Genomic DNA, 22,937 nt, shown 5'->3' with positions numbered 1-22,937 from the left:
CCCGTGATCATCAGTAACCCCGGCGACACCTGTGGCCGAGATCTTGTTAAAAGAAAAAAAAAAAAATAATAATAATAATCTCTGAGGTCGGCCTCATATTTTGCTTTTAGTCTGTTCTGTTATGTAGTTACAATGTGGAATCATATAATTTTCAATTCCTATACATACCACTTCCAGTCCATTTTGTTTGGCACACATCATTATATTCTGCACATCTTGTGGTGAATACATACAGTCCCCGCCACAGCCTTTCACACTGCCAAAATCTGTCAACTCTGACGTGTATGGAAAGGTGTCTTCCCATTCTATTAGAACTCCCGTCCCACCCCATGATTTTATGTGACTAAATACCTGTAAAGTGTGTTGCAAATATTCAAACAAGTATAAATAAAAAATATTCTCTTAAAAAGTCTATGTTTAACACATAATATACTCAAGTACATATTTATGAATATTCAACATGACCATTGTCTCATAAATTATCATGCATTGATCATGAATATAGAAGTAAGATTACTCCAAGAAAATAAATTATTATAACGGCTAAATCACCTGAATATTGTCAACTCAGTCAATTTAGTTGACTCATTGAATATTTCACGAATATTTTTATATCAAAAATTACTCTTTCCCTACATAAGTAGAAATTTGTGTGTTGTAAATATTACCAGATAATCAAAAGTGAATGTTACCTTTTCTAAATACGGCACTTTTAAAGGCGCTCCTTTGAAGTCAAAATGCACAATTCTAAAACAAATACATATATTTATATTTTTGTATGGTAGAATATTTGACTTAAATTTAGAATAAGATCAATACAAACCTTTCCATAGTCACCAATTAAGCACGGAACGTGATTTTTTACTGGAATATAAACTTAAGAATATTTTAGTGTAATGTTTAATGAAATGCTATTTCTGCCGATTCATTTAACTTCGAAGTGCTTATTTCAATTTAACATGTTTAGACTAAATTATTTAACTAGGAACTATTTTCACAATGTGATATTTATCTCTTACGGAGATTGGAGACCAAAATTTAAATAGGTTTATAAGAAAAATTTGTCAACATTTAAATTTCAAAAACAATGAGCTGTCACTTGTCAATCGACTGTCACTGATAATCGCCTATATTAGTCTATAGTCTTTGACTTGTATATAGTTATCTAATTACTACTTAATAATATGTTAATCAGAGCGCCCGACCGAGTATGGCCCTTCCGGCTTCCTCCATTCTTGCGACACCAATCCGAGGCTCGTGGTCCCCGTAAGAAGTACGCCCTTGAGTGTGTCGCTACCAGGGTGAATCTTCAATTCACCAACGCGTCCGTGCAAAGATATAGTAGCGCTTTTAGCTGACATCGAGAATCATCACACGGGTTAATCCCTTTCGTACGTTATCTGTGCTTTCGTTAATCTGTCCTCGGTGAAATTTAAGAAAAAGAAGAAATCTATAGAATATATTGGTTCTTCATATATATAATATATAGATATATGAAGAACCAACTAAAATCAACTTCGAGAACATTGAAGATACAAATAATATGTTAATCTTGCGTAATTATTATTAAACATAATTATTATTCCACAATATTATTGTTTCTTATTGATTTGATCAATACCAATTTGTTTCTAAATCAACTATGCTCAGTGTTAGTATGAGACACGCATAGTTAAGACCTAATAATGAAAAGTATATATAACATTGCATTTTGTCCTATCTATTAGCTATAAGATAGAAGTTTTAAATACTTTAATTGGTTTTATTTCAAGGCATAAATTGAAAATGCGTTCAACATTTCAATGTCTTAAATTAGAAACTCACGTTGTTATAGCGTATTCGTTCAAAATTAATGAATTACTTACAGCATGCTGTGTCGTCTTAGGTATTAAAATATTCACATGTAACACAACTTAATTATAATTTATTGTATACATTTATGCGCATATAAAATAAAACATAGTAATATTCTGAATAAAATATTTATTAAGATATTCATAATCAATACCAATAGAAAATACTTGAATCTAAGAAGAATCAAAAACACAATATCGCCTTATTACCTATTCTAAAAAAGTGCCTTCTTATGTGGTACATAAAATTTTGGCAGTTTCTTGCTTTAATCGCCCTTCAATAAATGTAAGTATCAAATATAGGTCAACATTCAAATTTAAACCCTCAGTAAGTACATTTTAATACCAAAATAAAACCAAACGAGATTTTACATCAGAATAATAATATAAATACCTATTTTAAGACTTGTACTGTCGCATACAAACATTCTAAACTAAATAATATTTTATTATAAAACCTCACAAATTACGTCCTGAATACCACACGTCATCTAATTCCTACCAAAACTTACATAATGTAATATATTTAAAATATACATAAAGTATTATTTAACTTGTCAATTTTTCGTTTTACTCATATTTATTTTATTAAGTTTAATCAACCACAATCGTGCTCAATTCAGAATGCGATCTCTTTTACGAGATCTGTAATCTATGACTTTGAATGTTCTTTTAATTAACCGATGGTTGGCCTCATTTCTGTAAAAAAAGGGTTGCATTTTTAATTTAAACATTTTTTTTCAAAATCTTGTCGCTGACAACATAATTGCTGCTTAATGCGCAATTATAATTTTAACATTAGGATCCGGTTCTCCAGCCACGTCCTTCGCGAGCGGTGCGTTGCCTATGATCCGGAAATTCTTAGTGTACGGTATTACAGCAACCAACAGGCCAGAGACAACCACCCAGATCCCAGCGACGTAAAATGCCGCGTCCCAATACCCGGTTCTATCACGCAATGCACCTGCAGAATAGACAAAAACAAAATTTTTGTATTTTATAGGAAAGATTAACATTACGTTTTTCGAAAACAGGCTATGTCTCGGATTATCATTACTAGCACTAAAGTAAAAATTTAGTAATCTATGTTGAAGAGATATGTATTCTTTAAACACATTTTTACACACAGTAGGGGTATGGATTCCGGATACGTAATTAAATATTTATATTCATATAGTATGTAACGAAATAAATTAACTTTTTCAAACACATGCCGCGGATTAAATAATTTATAATAGACATTAACTGCTCAGTGCGTAAGCGCAGATGCCAGACGTGCGATAAAGTTTAAGAGCCCGCAACCTTGTATCGATGAAACCAAAACATATAGATATAAAGTTTTGGAATTAAATCATATCTGACTGTCTTATAAACATTTCCTAGTATATATATGCTCAGCGTGTATAGATATAAATGATATTTTCGTTTTTATATATATTATTTGATTTGCCTTATGTAGGTATTATTTGGTACATAGACACTGCCGATTATCATTAATGTCTACTCAGCGCTCTTTGAGTGAAAGAGTATCTATCTAACATACATCAATCTCTCTGCCCTGGCTGTCACATTAAAAATATTACTAGGAATAGTAGTATATACACGTTAGTCTATTAATAGATGGACATATATTTATTTGCCACCAAAATTAAAGTACAGGCTTATTGAATAGATGTTAAATACAAACGTATAATAATGCCAAAATCGCCCTCCACAATCAGTCCCTATATAAGTTATAGACGTTTCTATAATACTAATATTCAGTGACATCCGTTTTAGTCTATCTATACTCAATATAAATCAAACAAGGTCTTTATAAAACCCGTACCCACCGGCCATAGGAGGTCCAATCAGGTGTCCCACGCCTTGGCTCAGGAGCACCAAACCGTACGCCATCGTGAACCGCTCCAGCGCGATCAGTTCCACCAGTATACTTGGCGTATACGAATATGAACTGGAGAAAGTGAGTCCGAATATCAGAGCATTGATCGTCAGTATGTAGAAGCTGTAGTTCTCCTTGGGGTCCATGATGCGTATCAGCACTGGGAACAGACAGATGGTGCCCCCGCAGATCACTAGGCACAGCCCGTAAGTTTTGGTGATGTTCACCCAGGGTAGATCGCCCATCCATCCAAGACCAACCTGGAAGTAGAGATTGAGAATTATTTGTAGTGGGCAAGAAACCTGGATCATTATTGATGGACTAATTGCATAAAAAATTATTTAATAGGTTCCTACGTATATGCTGTTTGCTGTATAAAAATCAGGTCTATACCCAAATCAACTACCCTAAATAATATGACATATATTAACCGATTTATTTTAATAAATTTAATTTGATAAATATTATGAAAAAAAACGGGGGAAGCGAGGGCGAATATCTAGAATAAGATATTTATTTTCCTTTTCAATAGTAACGTTAAATAATCATCCTTCAGAATGGAATCTGACCGTTTTGCCTTATTATATAAACCTTATTATATATCATATAGAACGTGACTTTGATAACATCTCTAATGCATCACCTTACTTTGATGAATCCCACTGCATATTTTATTTTAAGGTTTATTGAGTACTGAATACTCACAAATTGTAGTATAAGAAGAAAGTATTTAGCGCAATATAATCCACGTAAGGTCCTATCCTTAGAAGCGAATTAGGTATATGAAACTAGCGGTGCGCACCAGCTTCACCCGTGATACATATTCTATAGGGTATATGCGTATGTGAGTTCTGAGAGTACTACAAGTATCTGAGTGCTATAGCATTCCCCGGGATATATCAAGAATCAGAATTTTTGAAATCGGTCCATCTTATAGAACCACGATAGCTTTAAACAATGTTACCCTGACATCTAAGAGGGAGAATGCTCATTTAATAGTACATTGTTACCATCGAATTGTACAGATAAGATATGAAAAACCCATCTCGCTTTCTTTGTTTTCATAATGATATACAAATGCTTCGTGCTGATGTCATGTTAATCTGTCTTTAAGTCATCTGAATCCAAATTTTATCGGCGGCCTTGAAATCTTGCATGCATAATAAGAACGAAATATTCCACATTATAAAATAACACCTATATATCCTAAATAACTTTATATGTCTTGTATCCATCATTGCATAAAGAATAATAATTATTCAAGTGCCGCAATGATCTGAATTCAGATCATGATTCCAACGAACAAAGCATTTTATTATATAACTTCTCAACTCTATGGACAATCGCATTTTAAGTTTTATTCACTACAATATAAACTGTGTTTTGTATTGAACTAATCATTTTGTAAAAACCAAGCTGGATGTATAAAGCTAGAAACTACAGCATCAACAATTACACGACGTAAGAATACATCTAAAATACTTACAATACCAATAATAGTAGCCACTCCAAATGTACTAAGCATCAGCGATCCTTGGGTCTCCGTGTAGCCGCTCTCCTCCATGAAGGTAGATATGTAGAAGTAAGGCACGATAAACCAGATGAACAACACAATGGTCGACAGGTTCATCATGAGGAAGTGGAACTCGGTAAACATGTTGAAGTCAAACGTCTTGTTGATCATGTCCAGTAGGCGCCTGCAGATTGTCTGTAAATACAATATACTTTTTAGCTAACCTTACATTACTAACCACAAAATAAACAGTACAGAATAAAAAAAAGCAAACTGAGAAAAAGTTTACTTGAAGGAATAAAATTATAAATAATATATTAGTACATAATTGAATGAAATATGTCTTAACTTTTTAATTTGGATAAAAACAAGCGAGAATAGTTATGTTCTATGTTTGATTTACCTTGTCTTCTTGATCCTTCACGGACCACATGGAATTTCTATAAATATCTGGACACGATGACGCCCTGAGTTTATATTTGGCAATATTCATCATAGCACCGCGATGCATAATCGAATTGCGATGGACCCGGATGTCCCTTAAATAATGGTGATCCGTTTGAAGATGTCTCGTGAACCAATCTTGGCGAGCCGTCTTCGGTGATACAACGTTATTCTCAGGTATTGGTTGCAGCAACTTGTGCTTCACCGTCTCCAGTTTCTTATCAAACTCCTTTTTATCTTTTTTGCTTATCTTTACTTTCGCATCTTTTTTTGGTGCCTCAATTGGCAACTTCGTCTCTGAAGATGTTCTTAAAGCCAGAAGTGAAGGGTAGTTCTGTAATATAATATTATAGAGGCGTTCGTTCGTTTTAAGTTGATCTAATACTTCGATGGGCACCTGTAAATTAAAAAAATATTATTTAAAATACATCATCATATGTCGGTTGAATATCACATGTTATCTAATAATTAATTAAAAAAATTATGTACCCTCTCGTGTTGTTGCAAAAATGTAGGTAGATTAATAACAGAGCTCCCCTTTTGAATTTGGGACAAATCAGCGTTTCTTTTTGTTATTTCTTCAACGTTTTCTGCTTCTGCTATAGAAGCAACCAAAGCCATGAGTATATCTTCAGGGGTCTCACCACTTTTCATCATCGACTTTAATTCTTCAGCACCTGGGTAAATGGATTCACCACCACCCGACCTAGCTGATCTACCCGATATAGATGTAGAACTTGATGCTCTCTTAGTCTTACTAAGTTTTCTTTGTTTCTTCTGCTCCAATATCAACCATTCGGGATCTCTCATGACAGCTCCACAAACACATACATTAAGTACCGTGCCAGCCAGGAGTAACAACGTTCCTCTCCATCCATACTCGTCTAATAAATAAGTAGTCAGTGGCGAATACACAAACGTACCAAATCCAACACCGCATGATCCTAAACCGACGGCGAGATTTCGTCGCTTTTCGAACCAGTACGCTATAGAAACAACAGCAGTAACATACAAAAGTCCCATACCCAATCCTGCAATAAGACCATATGTTATATACAGCGCTTCAACAGTATTGCTGTATGAAGCAGCCACAAATCCAACTGTAGAGAACACCCCACCGACCATAGTCATCTTCTTGCATCCATATCTATCAACAAGCGCACTCATTATCGGCCCAGCTATAAGTGGGACTGATATAAAGAGACTTCCAATCAATGACGTTTTCGCTTCGCTCGCTTCAAAGAAATCCACGAACTTGATCTGCAATAAGCCATATGAGAAAGCTAAGCCGTCAGCCACAGTGGCGATGAGGAAAGAGGCAGCTACGACCACCCAGCCCCATCCCCCATCCGGTATTTGTGGCTCTTGTTCGACTGAGTGCTTGCTTGAACAAATACTGTCAGCGTCACCCAAACCCAAGAACTTGACTCTTTCATTCGTCGACTTTGCATCATCATCGTCTTTATTATACTGTACTATCAGGTTATCCTTTTTAACATCATCCGTTTTAATCGAATTCACAGTGTTCAGATCGTTGGACTTATCCGAATCTCTTACATCAAGCTTGCTGTCATGGACAGAGTCGATGAACTTGATATCATTCTTGACTAAAAGCGGTGACGTCGTCGTCTCCTCTTCAGACGGAACTTTATGTTCATTGTGGATAACTTTACCTGGAATTCCATTTGCGTGAGTTCTTTCCGTTTCCATCCCACGCGTTTTAAGTACGGTATTAAGTACGTACTTCTGATCCTGCTCTTTCTGGGAAGATGCAATTTGCTTTCAATAATAAAATGCCGGAGTTCGTTTAAGTAGAGGAGACGATTAGTTCTCTCGACCAATGTCTTAATCTAGGATCTCTTGCAGAATAGCGACAGGGCCTCTTCGATATACAAAGAGTGAGTGTGCAGGGATTATAAGTTGACGAGTTCATCAAGGACCGGCTAGTCCTCGATTTCAGTCTATTAAAAAATACACTTTCAAAGTTATCGCGCGTTTTGTAATCAAACGACGTTACTCTTCTTGACATTAAAGTCTTTCTGTTTCGTACATTTCAGGGCAGTAAATAACCTGAAACAAAATAAGCCATATTAAAAGATGGAGTAGTTAAACACAGTATTTTTAATAGTTGTAGTTATAGAGTAAAAAAAAATAAGCATGGCATTTAAACTATTTCTAGGTCGTCCCAAAGTTGAATAACTTCTCTAAATATTATAATATTATTATTAACGGTAATGTAATATAAACATAAGTTTTATCAGACACAATATTCTTGATAATCTGTAGACAAGGACAAACAAAGTTTTATCTTGAATTAATATGCCAACGACAAGGATAGCTATATAGCTTAGCTTATTAATTAGAAGAGTATGATTAATTATAATAAATTAGAAGCGTGGCGGTCAACGTACTCTAAATCTAAATTCAAGGGCGTTTAAACTAGGCAAGGAATACCTTAATTATTTTGTAGATGAAGGCACCTAATAAAAATAAATAAATAATTCCTAGTAAAGACCCTCTTCTAGCTTTGGCATAAATCAGTTCTTATCATATGCGATGGAATGATATGATATAAAGTTAGTAGCTAATAATATAATAAATATAGCCACTATCGATTATTGAAAACATAATATAACCTCAGGATTGGATTGGACGTTTATTTAATTTTACCATAGTGATTTATCGCGCAGTTAAGCTTATATAGATCGTTGATAACCCTGTCATATCGATCCATATTATTACGTTCTTGTATTGAAAGCCAATAGGATTAAGGTATTACTATGTCGAGATTAATTTGTATTTAAATCGTAGTAGGTAGGAATTCCTTTCATTTTCCGAAACTTTTAATGATGATATGATGACACATAATTCTATGCTCTTGGTTACTAACTGCATATAAAGAAGGTAATTATAATATAATGTTGGTACGTACTATCTATCTAATATCAGACACACCATATTAGTTATAGAAAGATTATAGAGCCTGTTTATGTCGGTGTAGTCTGGAATTTATATAACTTATATTTTTCTACTTTTTTATTAAAACGTCCTGAAATATGTAATCGATTGTCAAGGGCAGGTAGGCTAAGAAAGTTTGTTCTATTGTTTTATTTTTTTTTCGATTTCAGATCACGTATCAGATATCAGATCAGATTTCAGAAACAATGTATATTAAAATATTAATACGATAAGACTCGATTATTTGATTGTGAGAAAATATTTTTAATCAAGGCAAATAATTCGGCCCAATCCGGGTGGTCACGACAAACTCTGGCTCGTTTTAATTCAATAATGGAAATCTATTTTTAAAAACCTAAAGTAAAGGTTTGTCGTTACAAGACCACCAGGGACTGTATCAATCTGTTCACGTATAAAACGTTTTAGCAACATATATGACGTCATTATGACTTACTTTCCTGTTATTTCTAGAATAGTACCGACATACATTTATAGTATAATTAATATGTGAACAAATCGCATACATTTAAGTTCCATATAGAAGTTCGTTCTAGAAGCCCTGAAAGAAAAAATATCATAGATATATGGAGTGTTATAATAGTAAACAATTAAATTACTTAACGTATACTCAGTCACAACGCATTCATAAAAATCTGTGCAGCCATATGATCACATTTCAGTGAGCGTATGAGAACCTGCATAGTAGATTTTTATATATATTTCTTTATTAATGCCTTTCTTACAAAGGCTCTCGTGATTACCCCGACCTTGTACAATTAATGAGTAATCGCATTTAGCAAAATTGTATGATGCCACTTGAACATTGTCATAAAAATACCTATAATCAAATTATTTAACCAGCTTCCTTCCTAACCAGCAGCCTTGGTGCCCATATTTCAATGGTCATACATCACAATATAACAATATTCTAATTTTTGCCACACTGTCATCGTAAAACATGTTTTTTTTCTGCAGATGCAGATCTGTTCTTTTTCCCTAATGGTATAAAATTTAAAGGTAAACAAACTGAATTTATAGTCGCTGTAAACGATAAGATAAAATTTTTTATGAGATCTTCTTCATCATTTTCGAAAATAAAGCACGTAACATGTTAGATAACGAGCACACGGTCGAATAATTACGTATTTAAGGGATATTTAAAAATAAATACGTTTTTATGTAATAACCGGCAACTGAGCTGGTGGTTTGCCTCACGGTAAGCGATCAATCACAAACATTGGCAAAAGTAGTGGTCTCTGCGAGTGCGCTGCCCACTTTTATGAGTAAAGATTGAAGACTGGAAAGAATGAATGGACTAGAAAGGGCGAGGAAAAGGAAACGGGCCTCCGGCTCCCCCACTCGCCGTACGAAACACAGTAGCATGATACTATTTCTCGCCGGTTTTCTGTGGGGGTACGATATTTCCCCGGTGCGATCTGGCCCAATTCGAGCCGAAGTGTACTCGACAACCATATTAAAATAGATATACCTATTGCCGCTACGATATTGGTGACAAATATTTTTTTTCTATAGACAGATGGAGTTTTGAAGTAAATACACCATAAGCTTATTTCAGACTCGAAAACAAATGTTGATCAAAGCGAACTATGATGCAACTTATGGGCTATACAGTTTTCTATCTGCTAATTCCAACAATAATCCGATTGAATACTAAGATCCATACAGTCTAAAATAATTAAGTAAAAGTAATATGTAAAAAAATAAATAAACGGATATCTTATTCGATACTTTTATACGTAGCTCCAATCGACTCCTGTGTAATAAATCGCATATTATGTTTTATCGATGCAAAGTAATCAAATATCGCAAAATTATTATGCTAACTCCATTAATTACGTGCCGTACCAGAATACAGTACAATGCTTCGTATATTTATAAACCAAGGAAATGTAAACAAAAATTATTTATACATGAACCGATGTACATATTTCAATGTTTTATTTACCTTTCATATGCTTTCGACGTTAGACCTTAGTAACGTGAGTGATCTCGTTGAATATAAGCTATGTTTTACATATTACATTGTGTTATTACCTTAATATATCTACTACAACAGAACAGAATCGAAAATTTCAACTGACTAGTTACAGTTTTCCTAAATCCATTTGCGACAATAAGATTATTATTAAATCATAGACCGATTTGAGAAATTTTGAAAGAATAGAAAAAATTTGATCACGAGGCAGGATTCGAACCTGCGTATCTTGCCTGCGTATCGGCCACCCGTGATCCTGCCACAGTAATCGAATTTCTTCTACTCTTTCGGTTTTCTCATTTATAAAGCATTTCAATGCTATAAAACTAAAAATTAAACATAGACCGATTTGTTTGTGTACATGACACTATGAAAATATAACATTATATAAAATGTAGGTTAAACGTTTTTATTGTTGCCTGTTTTATCTGAGTCAACAATAAATATAATGGTCAGCAGTATGAAATATAAATTGTTCACAATTAAACAGCAATGAAAGTAAGTATTCAATTATTATTCCCCAACAAGACGATTATCAATGGAACTTTTAACGAACCGGTTTTAACGAGAACAATGTAGGCAGTGTGAACAAGGACTAAAAATATTGAAATTACAATATGTACATACCTTAAAAGAGTCGGTTCAATGTCCGAGTTCCAATTTCAAATTCGGGAATAACGCACAACGTTGACGGAAACTTTAAATTTCGAACTTACAATTCGTAATTTCGAATAATCACAGATAACACGTAACAACAATCGACAACAAATGTCTGATAACTGAACGGCCGAGCGTCGTTCAATTAAATATATTATGGAGTATGGACGGATGCGTGGATGACGTCACGCTGCGTGGCGAGCACAAAACGCGGCCGCTGCTAGCCGTTGTTAATAACTTATTAATACGTAAGCGAACCCACGCGTTTGCGTATGTACGAGTAGTATTCTTATCGGCTAGGAGATAACATTTGACTAGTCGTGGATGGAAACCTAGATTGTATCGACTATCGGATCCTACCATCAAATATTAATAGCCTGCAATATAGCACAAGGTCATATGAAGCTAGACTTTTTGCAGGTCTTACATTTCCTGTTTGTAGTGCATCCATCAATTTGTCCATTACTGACAGTATGACGTCATTTATTATTTTATGCCATACGAGTACTACCTATGTATTATATGTAGTTTCCATGGTGAACTCTTTATTATTTACATACAATGTAGTCTCTCTTCAATGTGTATTAGGGCTGTCACCCATACAATACAATGATTATAATTTACTAGTCCAATACACGTATTATACGTTTAATATAATATACAGTTAATAAGATGGACTAATATCATTTGACTTCGGTAGTATTTTGTATGAAACATTGGATTTCAGTGATTATTGTCATTTACTGTATTGTGATGACCCTGAAAATCCACCCATCTGTTCTTTTTTCTCTAAGATTACAATAAACAGCATAAAAAATTAACAATCAAAAAATTCTTTGGCGTATCGACGTAAACTTTTACGATTTTAATAGTTAGTCTATATACAACAACAAACACGTACAACTATTTTAGTTCACCAACAATTTTAATCTTGATAAAAACAATACGCATCTAAAAGCGAATATAATATAATTAACTCAGCCCGCAAAACGTCTCGTTTCACATAAAACCAGACATTGGACATAGGCCAGAATATTTCTGACGTAATGACGTAGATGCTTCAGTTAACACCTTTTTGGTTGCCCTCCAGTTTATTTGACACGCGTAATTTTTGCTACTGGTAAGTGGCGTAGCTAGGGGGACAAGGGCCCTGGTGCATAGGGAAAGAATCGGGCCCTCCTCCCCTCTTTCCGCCTTCCTCCCCTCTTTTAAAGCTGACGTTAGAGGGCCCCCTGAGCTCCGGGGCCCTGGTGCACTGCACCACCTGGCCCTATGATAGCTACGCCACTGCTACTGGTACTTCCCCAGTGCGAGCTGGCCCAATTCGTACCGAAGTGTGCTCGACTACCACATACACAGTTTCAACTCGTATATATTCTTTAACGGAACGGTATGCTTTCTTTACGGATCGTAATATGATAGTAAGGAATCATTTATGTCCATGAGCATTCGTAAAGACAAGTAATTCTTTGTTTGTAATATCATGCCTTTTATTGGCACGCTTTTATTAGCATCATCTGTATGTTTGTATGTAACCAACTTCTGAAGACTCTATTTTACTGACTCGATTCTGATAAAAGAAATTCTAAACATTAAATATATATAAAGCCCTATATTATTTTTATTTTTATGCCACGCCTCTAGAAATGGATTTGGGTTTGGATGGACACTTCATATTGGAAAGGATTAAGAAAGGATTGACGATAAGAATAAGCGAAAGGACATGAAAGGGTAAGGCTGAAATATTTTTTAAAAAGTGTAGTCCTTGTTTAGATTCATGAATCGTCTCCAATGCCGATTTTATTAACTATCTTTCGATAATTACTTTTAAATGTGTATGGTACATAGGGTAAGGTATATTTCCCATTTGTAAACACTGATTAAATTTATTTATACAGGACAGTATTTCACAGCTCGCCAACGCCTACAACTCTACAAGGCCCAAGTTAGGCCACACATGGAATACTGCTCCCATCTCTGGGCCGGAGCACCCAAGTACCAGCTCCTTCCTTTTGACCGAATCCAGCGACGTGCGGCACGGTTTGTTGACGACCCTTGTCTTGCTAATCGTTTGGACTCACTGGATCTTCGTAGAGATGTTGCATCTCTCTGCATATTTTACCGAATTTACCACGGTGAATGCTCTGAAGAACTGTTCGGAACAATACCAGCTGCTGAATTTCACCTCCGTACGACACGCCACAAGCTAAAATATCATTGTCACCATCTGGATACGTGGCGATCATCCACAGTGCGCTTTAGGAGGAACTTTTTACCGCGCACTACTCCTCTGTGGAACGATCTACCCGCTTCAGCATTTCCGAACCACTATGACTTGGGTCTCTTCAAGAAAAGAGCGTACTCTTCCCTTAAAGGCCGGCAACACTCCCGCAACTCTCCAGGTTACGTGGACGCCTATGGGCGGCGTTAATCTCCGGTGACGCGCCTGCTCGTTTGCCCGCTATTATATAAAAAAAAAAAAAAAAAAAATTTCGTAAAGTAGGTAAATTAATCTCTTCTTGCTTGTACCGTAGATAACTAAATTTACCTTATATATCTTTTATACTTGCTAGAACATTTGGGAATTAACGACACTTTTGAATTAATTCAAAAGCTTAACATCTTCCAGACAAGTAACTGTATTTGCAAGTAAAATATAATGAAACAATGGTGTACGAACGTCATTGTTCATCGCACTGAGCTATTCATAACAAGATCAAATATAAACAAATTACTGGGAATTTATTGTACCCTACAGTTTCGCTTGCTAGGTTACTCGACTTACTGGATTCTCGAATGGAATACATATGTTTGAACGGATAATATAAAATCTCCCAACTAATTAAATTAATTATATCCCCCCAATTAATTATCTCCCAACTAATATTTAATTATATACACTTTTTCTATTTATTGCAATTTACGCATACTATAAACTTCTTACATCTCCTGCCAGGTTGTCTAGACCACACGCTTTCTTGAAAGCAATGAAATACGTATATTATGTGTTGTTAACCTAAAAATCATGTGCAATTATCTAACGAATGTTCTAATTTTATAACTTATGTGTATTAATCTCATGCAAGAGTGAGTCTAATGGGAATAAATGTCTTTTATACCTACATAGTTACTAAGTAACTTTTACAAAGAATGTTACGGGAATAATGTAGAGCTGTAATCATTGCACATTCGCTAGAACGTTACATTACTTGGAACTTTTGGGAATTAAGCATTTACCTGCAATGTATCATTCGTAAAAAAACATTTGTAACAACATTACTTTGAAATATTGTAGAATGTTCTCTTATATGCTCACCTATGTGTGATTATGTCCTATTATAAAGCCACGATAAACAGTACAGTCTACTTCATCCTCCTACCTAAACAAAGCAATATACCTACATAACTACTGATTCTCCCATACGATTCTAGGTTACCCAATGGATATTTTCTATCTGTTTCATACTTGGTACATAGTCGTATTTAACATATTTGTTATGTGTTAATCTCATAAATAAAGAGAACCCCAAAACTGATCTAATGGAGGATTCACATTGAATCACTTCGTTCACAATAAATATTTAACATCACTTATCATCTCTCATATAAGGTAATATTGTACAAATTGCTAGCATCCATAATTTAATTTTCACACACAGTTATAATGTAAACACACACACACAAACATTATACTGTCTTGTAATTGTACACTAACTCTAAAAGTCTACATTCTTATACTCAATTCCATCCCTTATTTTCACCCTCTTCGAATTATATTTCTGCTATAATATGGAGCATAAATCACATCGGATATGGCTATTTCTCACTTATTAACGTATATTTTCATAAATTATTTGTCATATTACCGCTCAGATAACACATAATATCCAGAAGTTTTAAACAGGCTGTAAGAATGTTTTATATAATCAGTCAATTTAATGTGGTGGGCGCGTGTGAAAAATATGTTAAAATAAATATTTAGTTTATGTAAATAAGGTCAACGATACATGAGTAGCAAATATAAATATTATATATTTGTTAAAATAATTTTAGCAACAAATTTAACATATTATGTGACATAAGATTCACTTAAAAAGCGTTTATTGTATTAAACGTACACAAGTACATAAACCTTAATGTTTGGATACAAACAATAAAATCTAAACTCTACTGTTATAGTTTCCGATTTATCACCAATATCATACAAGAGATACATATCCAATGATGTAATTTTCACCCTTAACTTCCCATTGTTGTCGCTACATCCCAATGATCCCATATGCCATTTCACGTAAGGTTTCCACGCGTAAAAAGAATTATTAACCTTTATTATTGTTATCAACTCGCTATACCCACCGATCATGAAGTCCTTGTAATCTATAAGTGGATCGAATGCATTTGACATACATTCATAATGAGCTTTTGAATGGTCACCGCCAGTTTCAGCCAGTTCGAATCCCGACACAGTTTAACACTCATTATACTTTATGATTGTTTTTTACCTGACGGTAATGCGTGTCAGTGATGTCATTATGCTGTGACCATATCCCTTTCATGTCGTGTCGCTCATTACTTAAAGCGTATTCTGTAAAACCTTTACAATTTTTAGTTTTAATGCATGAGCATGAGCACAAATACGATAATCCAACGAGTTACAAATAACAAAGTCCAAAACTTAATAGTTATTCCATCCAACATCGGAAATAAATTCTAAAAAGGACCAAAGGTATATTTTAATACTTCATTAAATACATTTTTCGTCAACTTATAAGCTCCAAAATAATATAAACATCTCATTTGTTAATTGTCAAAAAGACCGATAATTAGAACACATTTTAAAATGGTTTTTTACGAGGAATAAGTTTAAACTAAGGATTGAATAATCAACCCAACCTAAACTATGTAGTATTTTATCATTTACAAGCCCAAGTTAAAAAACTTCTATTGTATCAAACTACCGGAAGAAATCTTACAACCGCATTAGCGACTAATGTGAGGTCAGACACTCGTTGAGGCTTATTGTATGTTTGTACAACAACGATTTAGTAACTAGAGCGAGTAAACAATCATTTACAGCGTTTTAGCCACTTACTCGAATAATTGTTTCACATAATTGTTCTCTTCAGTAATCCACTCCACTATTATTCCTGCCCTCGATTTAACTATTCGGAAAATACCAAATATAAGAAACCGAAAACAAAAGTCACTAAAATTACAACTGGAATTCATCGCTACTTCGCTAATATAACGAAGAAAGGCCGATATCGAAGAAGGAAGTTGTAAAAAGAAGTACCGAAGTTAGATATATGTGTCTAATATAATATGGTATACACGTGCCTTCCAAAAGACTAGTTATCTTCTATCTGATGGTATCCGAGTATGTAAAGAAAAACGTACTAAAAAGCATTAAGTACGGAAAGAAAAACATTCAACCTAGCTCTAGCGCCAGTAACAATACCACTAATTACCTTGAACGGCGCTCAATATCCGCTCTGAACTGGTTCAAACAAACCCAAGGAACAGATCCAACCTGATTGCAACGGCCTTTGCTGACTGGAAGTTACTTTCCGTATTGCACGGAAAGGTTGAAGATGTTTTCTTCCTTTATTTACGTTTCGAGTAATGAAATTCGATATTTTTTATGTGCATGATGTTAGTGTTACGGTTAATATGTCTATTGCTTGAAAATTGGCAATTTATTTCCAAAACAATATATTTTTTCATGAAAAGCAATTAAGGAAGCTGAAAAGCCATAATCGACATCAGAATCCAGTTCTTAAGACACTTCTAATAAGCGCTAAAAATGTGCAAAAGGTTTGAAATTAAAAAAAATAAACAAACCATTTAACGGGCGACGCAACATATTTTTCGTTTCAACTCACACTAGCCCACAAACCGAAATTTAGGTACCTAACACACGCCAACTCATTCACCAATAGAACACATTATACCTGATTAGCGATAACTCTATTTTAATGAATAACAGCCGCAGTATATCAGAGATACATCAACCTCACGATCCGAATATCCCGAGCCAAATAAACAGTTTATATTTAACCCGTTATACTCGTAAAATCCGGTAAATTCATATTTACAAGGTCGCCGGTGTCACCCACGGCGTCTAGACTGCACGTGCACCAAAAAGTGGAGTAAATTCTAGTAATATAATTACGAAAGTTTGTATGAATATATGGATGTATGTTTGTTATTCTCACGCAATAACAGTAGATCAGAGATAGATTATATGCTGGATAAGCACATAGAGTACTTTTTAATCTGTTTCCACCATGAGATAGAGACAGTTGAGCTTATAATTTATAAAATAATAAATAAAAAAATTGTCTCGTAAAATTTTACGTGGTCTGTGATTGTGATTTTAAACAGTAAACATGGCTATCTTTATATCGCAATTGGACAAAATATATGCAGGCCGAAACAAACGGTAAAACGCTTGTATCTATTCGTTTTCTGTATAATAATTTAGAAGGAAAGAAAATATGTTTATTTATACCAGTTATAAAAAATATGTTAATTAAAAAAAATACGAATTATAGCCCGATCGATCTAAACATGCAAAGATAAAAAACTTCTCCTGCAGCCGAAATTAAAATCGGTAGGAAAATTGTTAATAAATGAAGTGATACCTAATTATTTATAAATCATAATATATATGTACAAATCTTTGTCCAGGTGATTTTACGACAAAACTTTTAATTCCTTAATACTTTAATTCCTTGACATTTGACCTCGATAATTTTTTTTTCCTAGTACCGGAAATTTAACCACTATTCAGTTAGATGGAAATTTTTGTACTTGACTCTCATTTATTATGTAATTTCAGCGAACTATTAGCAAAATGTCATGAACTTTTGTCAATCCCATCCATTATTATATATTGTACAACTTACATTTACAATTTGTCTAATGAATGGAATTGAAATAAGTAGAAGAAACGGCGATTGTCTGATAGTTATGTTCATATTATTATTATCTATATCATGCTTATTATATCACGAGACACACAATTCAAAAACGGCGCCATCTACAGTGTAAAATTCCATACTTTCCAGAGGGGTAGGTATATTTGCTCACATAATATGCTCATCACCAGTTGTGGTAACGATAATGAAATTGACAAGGAAAAAAGACAAGAGATCTGGTAAGTGAAAAGAAATTTTAAACTTGTCAAGACTATTAAATAAAAAAAATAAAAAATTGAACCCACATAATATAACATCCAAGTGTAACTTCCAATAAAAAATCAGCAGAAAACAACATTTTGCGAAGTTTGATTTTCGATCACGATGACAGAACCTTTGCCTCCCATTGAGGGCTCAAGGCTGTTCCAAAATAGAAGGGAAGAACAACAACGCACTACGCAGACATCTCGATCTGACGTCATTTGGCAGACTCCAGTATTCCGTGAGTGTCGCTGAATTAGATCGTATTACGAATGGTTTTTCGGCGTTGATGGGAACGGCTGGAGCGACACATTGTCGCCGATTCCGCGCTAGAAATTTCTGGAATTTTCTATTTAAGGAAATTTACTGAATGATTACCCAATTTATCAATACACAGACTTCCGATACTAAAACAATAGAAAGGATAAAAATTTATATGAAGTTAAGTCATTTTTCAAGCTAAATTGATGAAAACAAAATAATGGTATTTAGCTATTTTGATAAGAGGGAAAAGTGTGTGTGTGAAGTGAAACCCATTATGTAATATAAGGAATCATAACAAACCTAGCCCATTTCTAAAACCGTGATTACCGGTGGTCCACCGTGATCCTTCTATTTCTTTTTTAAAATATTATAAAAACTAAACAGTCTAATCTATCCATTTAAAAGACGCCTTTGTTTAGAGTATTTGTCAGTACAGAGGTATGTATTAGCGCGCTCCACGAAATTACAGTGACAAGAGTCAAGGTCGATATAAAATGTTATTATCTCATCAAACTCAGCGTGCCATAAAATGTAATTACACTTACTCTAATTAAACAGTTATCTGGAACAAATACAACGCTTTAGTATAACTAAATATAATACCTATGGAATATGACCTATGCAACAGAAAAGCGTGTAGATTTCGTTATATGTCTTAGCAATGGGTTGGTATAGCATTATGTTATCTGTGGTATGGGATATAAAGTGATTACAAGAGATTAATTAGGTTTTTATAATTTGAACTTTCATATTTTCAAATACTGCCTGCAGTCACAATAAAATATAATACAGTTATTATTTATCAAGTTAAACAAATTAAAACGTCTCCTACATATAAATGCTTTTTTTAATCTAAATCTTTGTTAAGACAACATAAATGTTACCATACTAACTAACTATTTGTAACCTGCGACATCGCTCGCGTGGTACCCGAGTAAAAATTAGCCTATGTGCTGATCGAGACTATAATCTATCTCTGTATCAAATATCATACAGATGCTATAAGCTGTTTTCGCATAAAAGATTAACAAACATTCATACTACCATCCATCCATACATATACCCATAAGGTTCCTGTCAGTCCAGTCACATGTTGGCCATTTTTAGATTTATAGACTGAATGTTGAACTAGACAAGTCAATTGGTCAATTAGAGCAATACATTTGCGCTGCACAGACCACTTCAATAGGGCTGTCAAAATTAAATAACAAATTGATAGGAAATATAGAAGTACTGCCTAATAAGTAGTGAGGCGCTATTATCAGGATTCAAGGATTTAATATTAAAAAATGTGGAAACCTTAATGAGACGATCATATTTAAAAATATAAACATAATTTTGCTTTCTTTGTTATTTTAACGGCTTAGACACTTTGTTAAACACGCTATAACTTAAATGTTCATAAGTTAAAGTAGAAACTGAAATGAAAGCATACATAACCATGAAGCTTGGAAAACGTATTCAATTTTTTTTTCTGGGAATATTTCAAATTTTATTTAAAATTCTGTAATATTACTTACAGGAAAATAATACTGTACAAAATTTACATTAGTTTCTTTTTTATTTAATATTATTTATTACAAAAAGTTAACTATTTTGCATTCATTAAATACTTTTATTTTCTAGATATAGATTAGATAGGTAATGAAGTAATCCGCGAAATATATGTAAAGCCATTACTTAAATCACCTAATCTCACATCACATATTATCAGTCACTCATAGTCGGCAGGAATAACGCAAAAAACGTGTGATGAGCTATTCAAAGTCCGCCGTAATTACAAGGAGCGGCAACCCTACATCAGAGGTCTATTACAATCAAATCGTTGTATGTAGGCTGACGATAAAATAGAGCGAAAATTGACGTAATCTTGCTTATTTATTGTATTGTTAACAGAATAGCAATTACATATATCAATTTAGAACGTCGTTTCGAAGATGGAATAATACTCAATAACTTAGTTTCTTTTTATGATCTTTCATAAACATACCAGCACAATGACAATCATTTTTAGGGTTGTCTGTGTAGAAATTTTCTATTGTTCGCATATTATATTCTTTATGCGAACATTTATCCATAGTTTAGATTGTCTATGACATGTAATCATAAATTGTAATTCATCTATCTGTACTTTATAGAATTAGAATATTTGTAAACTGATTATTTCATGAAAAACAACTTTTCAGAATTACAGTTTATATCAGAGACCTGTACAAGATTTTTCATTCCTTTGCCCTCTATTATGTGCTAAGTTCAATGTGATATATCATACACAAATTAATTCCAGCATGAGATGTACCTACTTTATGACAATAAATTTAATACATTTAAAACTATATACGTAAACAGTGAAATGCATACAAGAACCAACATACTTAATGATATATCCATAGCAAAAAACACTTTCTAGCATAGACCACAAGCAAACCTAGGTGCACAATTCTAGAAACGGCGCTACCTGGTGCCGGTCAATCACCCCTTGCATACTTGAGGTCACACACACATCGTCGCAATGCAAAATGCAAGCTGTTGTAATACACATACATGCTCGCGTGTGTGCGTATTCAAATGTTTATAAATATTTCAGCATTTCTGGATGGTGGTTAAATTCCATTGAATTATAATGAAGTAATATGTTTGTATATCTGAAGGTTCTAATGGACTGATTTTCAAAATTTTTGGGTGGAATTGTAAGTGATCTCCGAGGCTATAATATATGTAGGTACCCTTAGTAGCTAGGATATATGATTTAATTAGAAAGCTATAATTTTTACAATAATATTTTATGAAAAGGAACAATTTAAACAACATTATAATAAATGTAATAAATTTAAATTCAGAATTGTCAACAGAAACGGTTATCAGTTTAAATTCAGAAAATAATAACGAAAACATGCATCCTGATAATTACTTGTTTTATTTATAACCAGTAGGTACCCACTCGTGGCATTGTGTCAAAAATGTATTTAAACAAGTACTAATTAGCGATAATTGCAATCATTCAAGGGCAGGCGGTTATACCTTATCAAAAAGGCAATTATACAAACAACTCAAACCAAATACAAACAGAACTTTAAGAATACTCCGATGAAAATGAAAGTATGTTGCTTTTACTGTTTATTTGCAAACAGCCGGGCACAGCTAGGGGCCACAGCAGTAAAACAACGCTCAGTAACTTCAAGGTTAATCTATCTTTATAAAAAAGAATGTTTGTATGTCATCGATGAACTCAAAAACGACTGGACCGATTATTATGAAAATTGGTATATATGTGTGTATTTTCCACTTGGGTTTGTATAATATACTCATTGATGCCACTAACCGGGTGGCTTTTTAGGTTTATTTTACTTGTTGGCGTAGCAAATTGCGCTGGGTACGTACACCTCGTACACATATTATAGAAGACCCACATTCTTAAACTATTTTCATTCCAAATTTAATCCAATTTGGTGCTGCAGCTAAGTCGAGAAGGTGTAAAAAATGCGTTGTGCATATAGTCCGGTACGTATTGTCAATTTTTCCTGTAATTAAGTAATTTAAAGTGATTAGTGTAGCGTAACGTAACCAGTTTAAGAAACCCTGAGCAGAGATAAAGTACGTATATTTACTCACTTGTATTTGTGCTTTTTGCACTTTTGTACTTCTGTTAACGAATAATGAACAGATATATTTAAAAATCAATTTCTTTCTTGCACGCTCAATCGAACTCCCGACATTTCACTTTTATTTCTGAGATCCTAACCACTGAGCCAAAACTGGTCAGTCAATCATTAATCAAACATAATATGTTATTTTATTCTGCTTCTGCTACGACCTTCCGCATTCCTACGCATTTCATATACAATAACCAATAGTAAATAAGCACGATAACTTCATAAGATTGCAAAAACACCACAAAACGAACGTCAATTATACTGGATCATTTTTAAATTTTGTAATGTAGTTCCCGAGTAACACTATCTAATCAAGTTGTATTCTATCACTTGCCTGTTAATATAATGCAAATAATTCAATAAAACGTGAAGCATTAAGCATTTAAATATTAATGCTATAATATTTAGATAAAACTATCGGTATAGGCCTGCTATTTGCATTTTAATTTTTTTTTTTTAATACGTTTAAACGTTTATTTTAACAAAAGAGAATCGTTGTTGAAATAGCTGTATGCGAATGCTACTGTGTTTTATAC

General features: G+C 33.7%; 2 protein-coding genes across 4 annotated transcripts in view; both read right to left on the bottom strand.

Moving 5' to 3' along the window:
• The window catches only part of LOC119832718 (hexosaminidase D-like), a 7,020-nt gene extending 5,939 nt beyond the window's left edge, over positions 1-1,081 (bottom strand). The window contains exons 1-3 of the mRNA XM_038356448.1: positions 824-1,081; positions 693-747; positions 169-351 (exon numbers count right to left, since the gene is read on the bottom strand). Of these exons, the coding sequence (XP_038212376.1) occupies positions 169-351; positions 693-747; positions 824-831 (246 nt within the window). The 5' untranslated portion in view covers positions 832-1,081. The remainder of the gene's footprint in view (positions 1-168; positions 352-692; positions 748-823) is intronic.
• An 885-nt stretch (positions 1,082-1,966) lies between these two features.
• LOC119832717 (monocarboxylate transporter 9-like) overlaps positions 1,967-22,937 on the bottom strand; it is a 24,554-nt gene continuing 3,583 nt past the window's right edge. Inside the window, exons 1-6 of one of the 3 annotated variants that reach the window (XM_038356446.1) lie at positions 17,145-17,280; positions 6,182-7,762; positions 5,652-6,089; positions 5,222-5,443; positions 3,686-3,995; positions 1,967-2,817 (exon numbers count right to left, since the gene is read on the bottom strand). In XM_038356446.1, the coding sequence (XP_038212374.1) occupies positions 2,627-2,817; positions 3,686-3,995; positions 5,222-5,443; positions 5,652-6,089; positions 6,182-7,402 (2,382 nt within the window). In that variant the 5' untranslated portion in view covers positions 7,403-7,762; positions 17,145-17,280 and the 3' untranslated portion in view covers positions 1,967-2,626. Of the gene's footprint in view, positions 2,818-3,685; positions 3,996-5,221; positions 5,444-5,651; positions 6,090-6,181; positions 7,763-11,273; positions 11,462-17,144; positions 17,281-22,937 lie in introns of those variants that run through there. The other 2 variants (XM_038356447.1, XM_038356444.1) reach the window with 2 other exon arrangements.

The sequence above is a fragment of the Zerene cesonia genome, chromosome 15 (genome assembly GCF_012273895.1).
Source record: "Zerene cesonia ecotype Mississippi chromosome 15, Zerene_cesonia_1.1, whole genome shotgun sequence".
Lineage (NCBI taxonomy): Eukaryota > Metazoa > Arthropoda > Insecta > Lepidoptera > Pieridae > Zerene > Zerene cesonia.
This window is presented reverse-complemented; position numbering and strand designations above follow the sequence as displayed.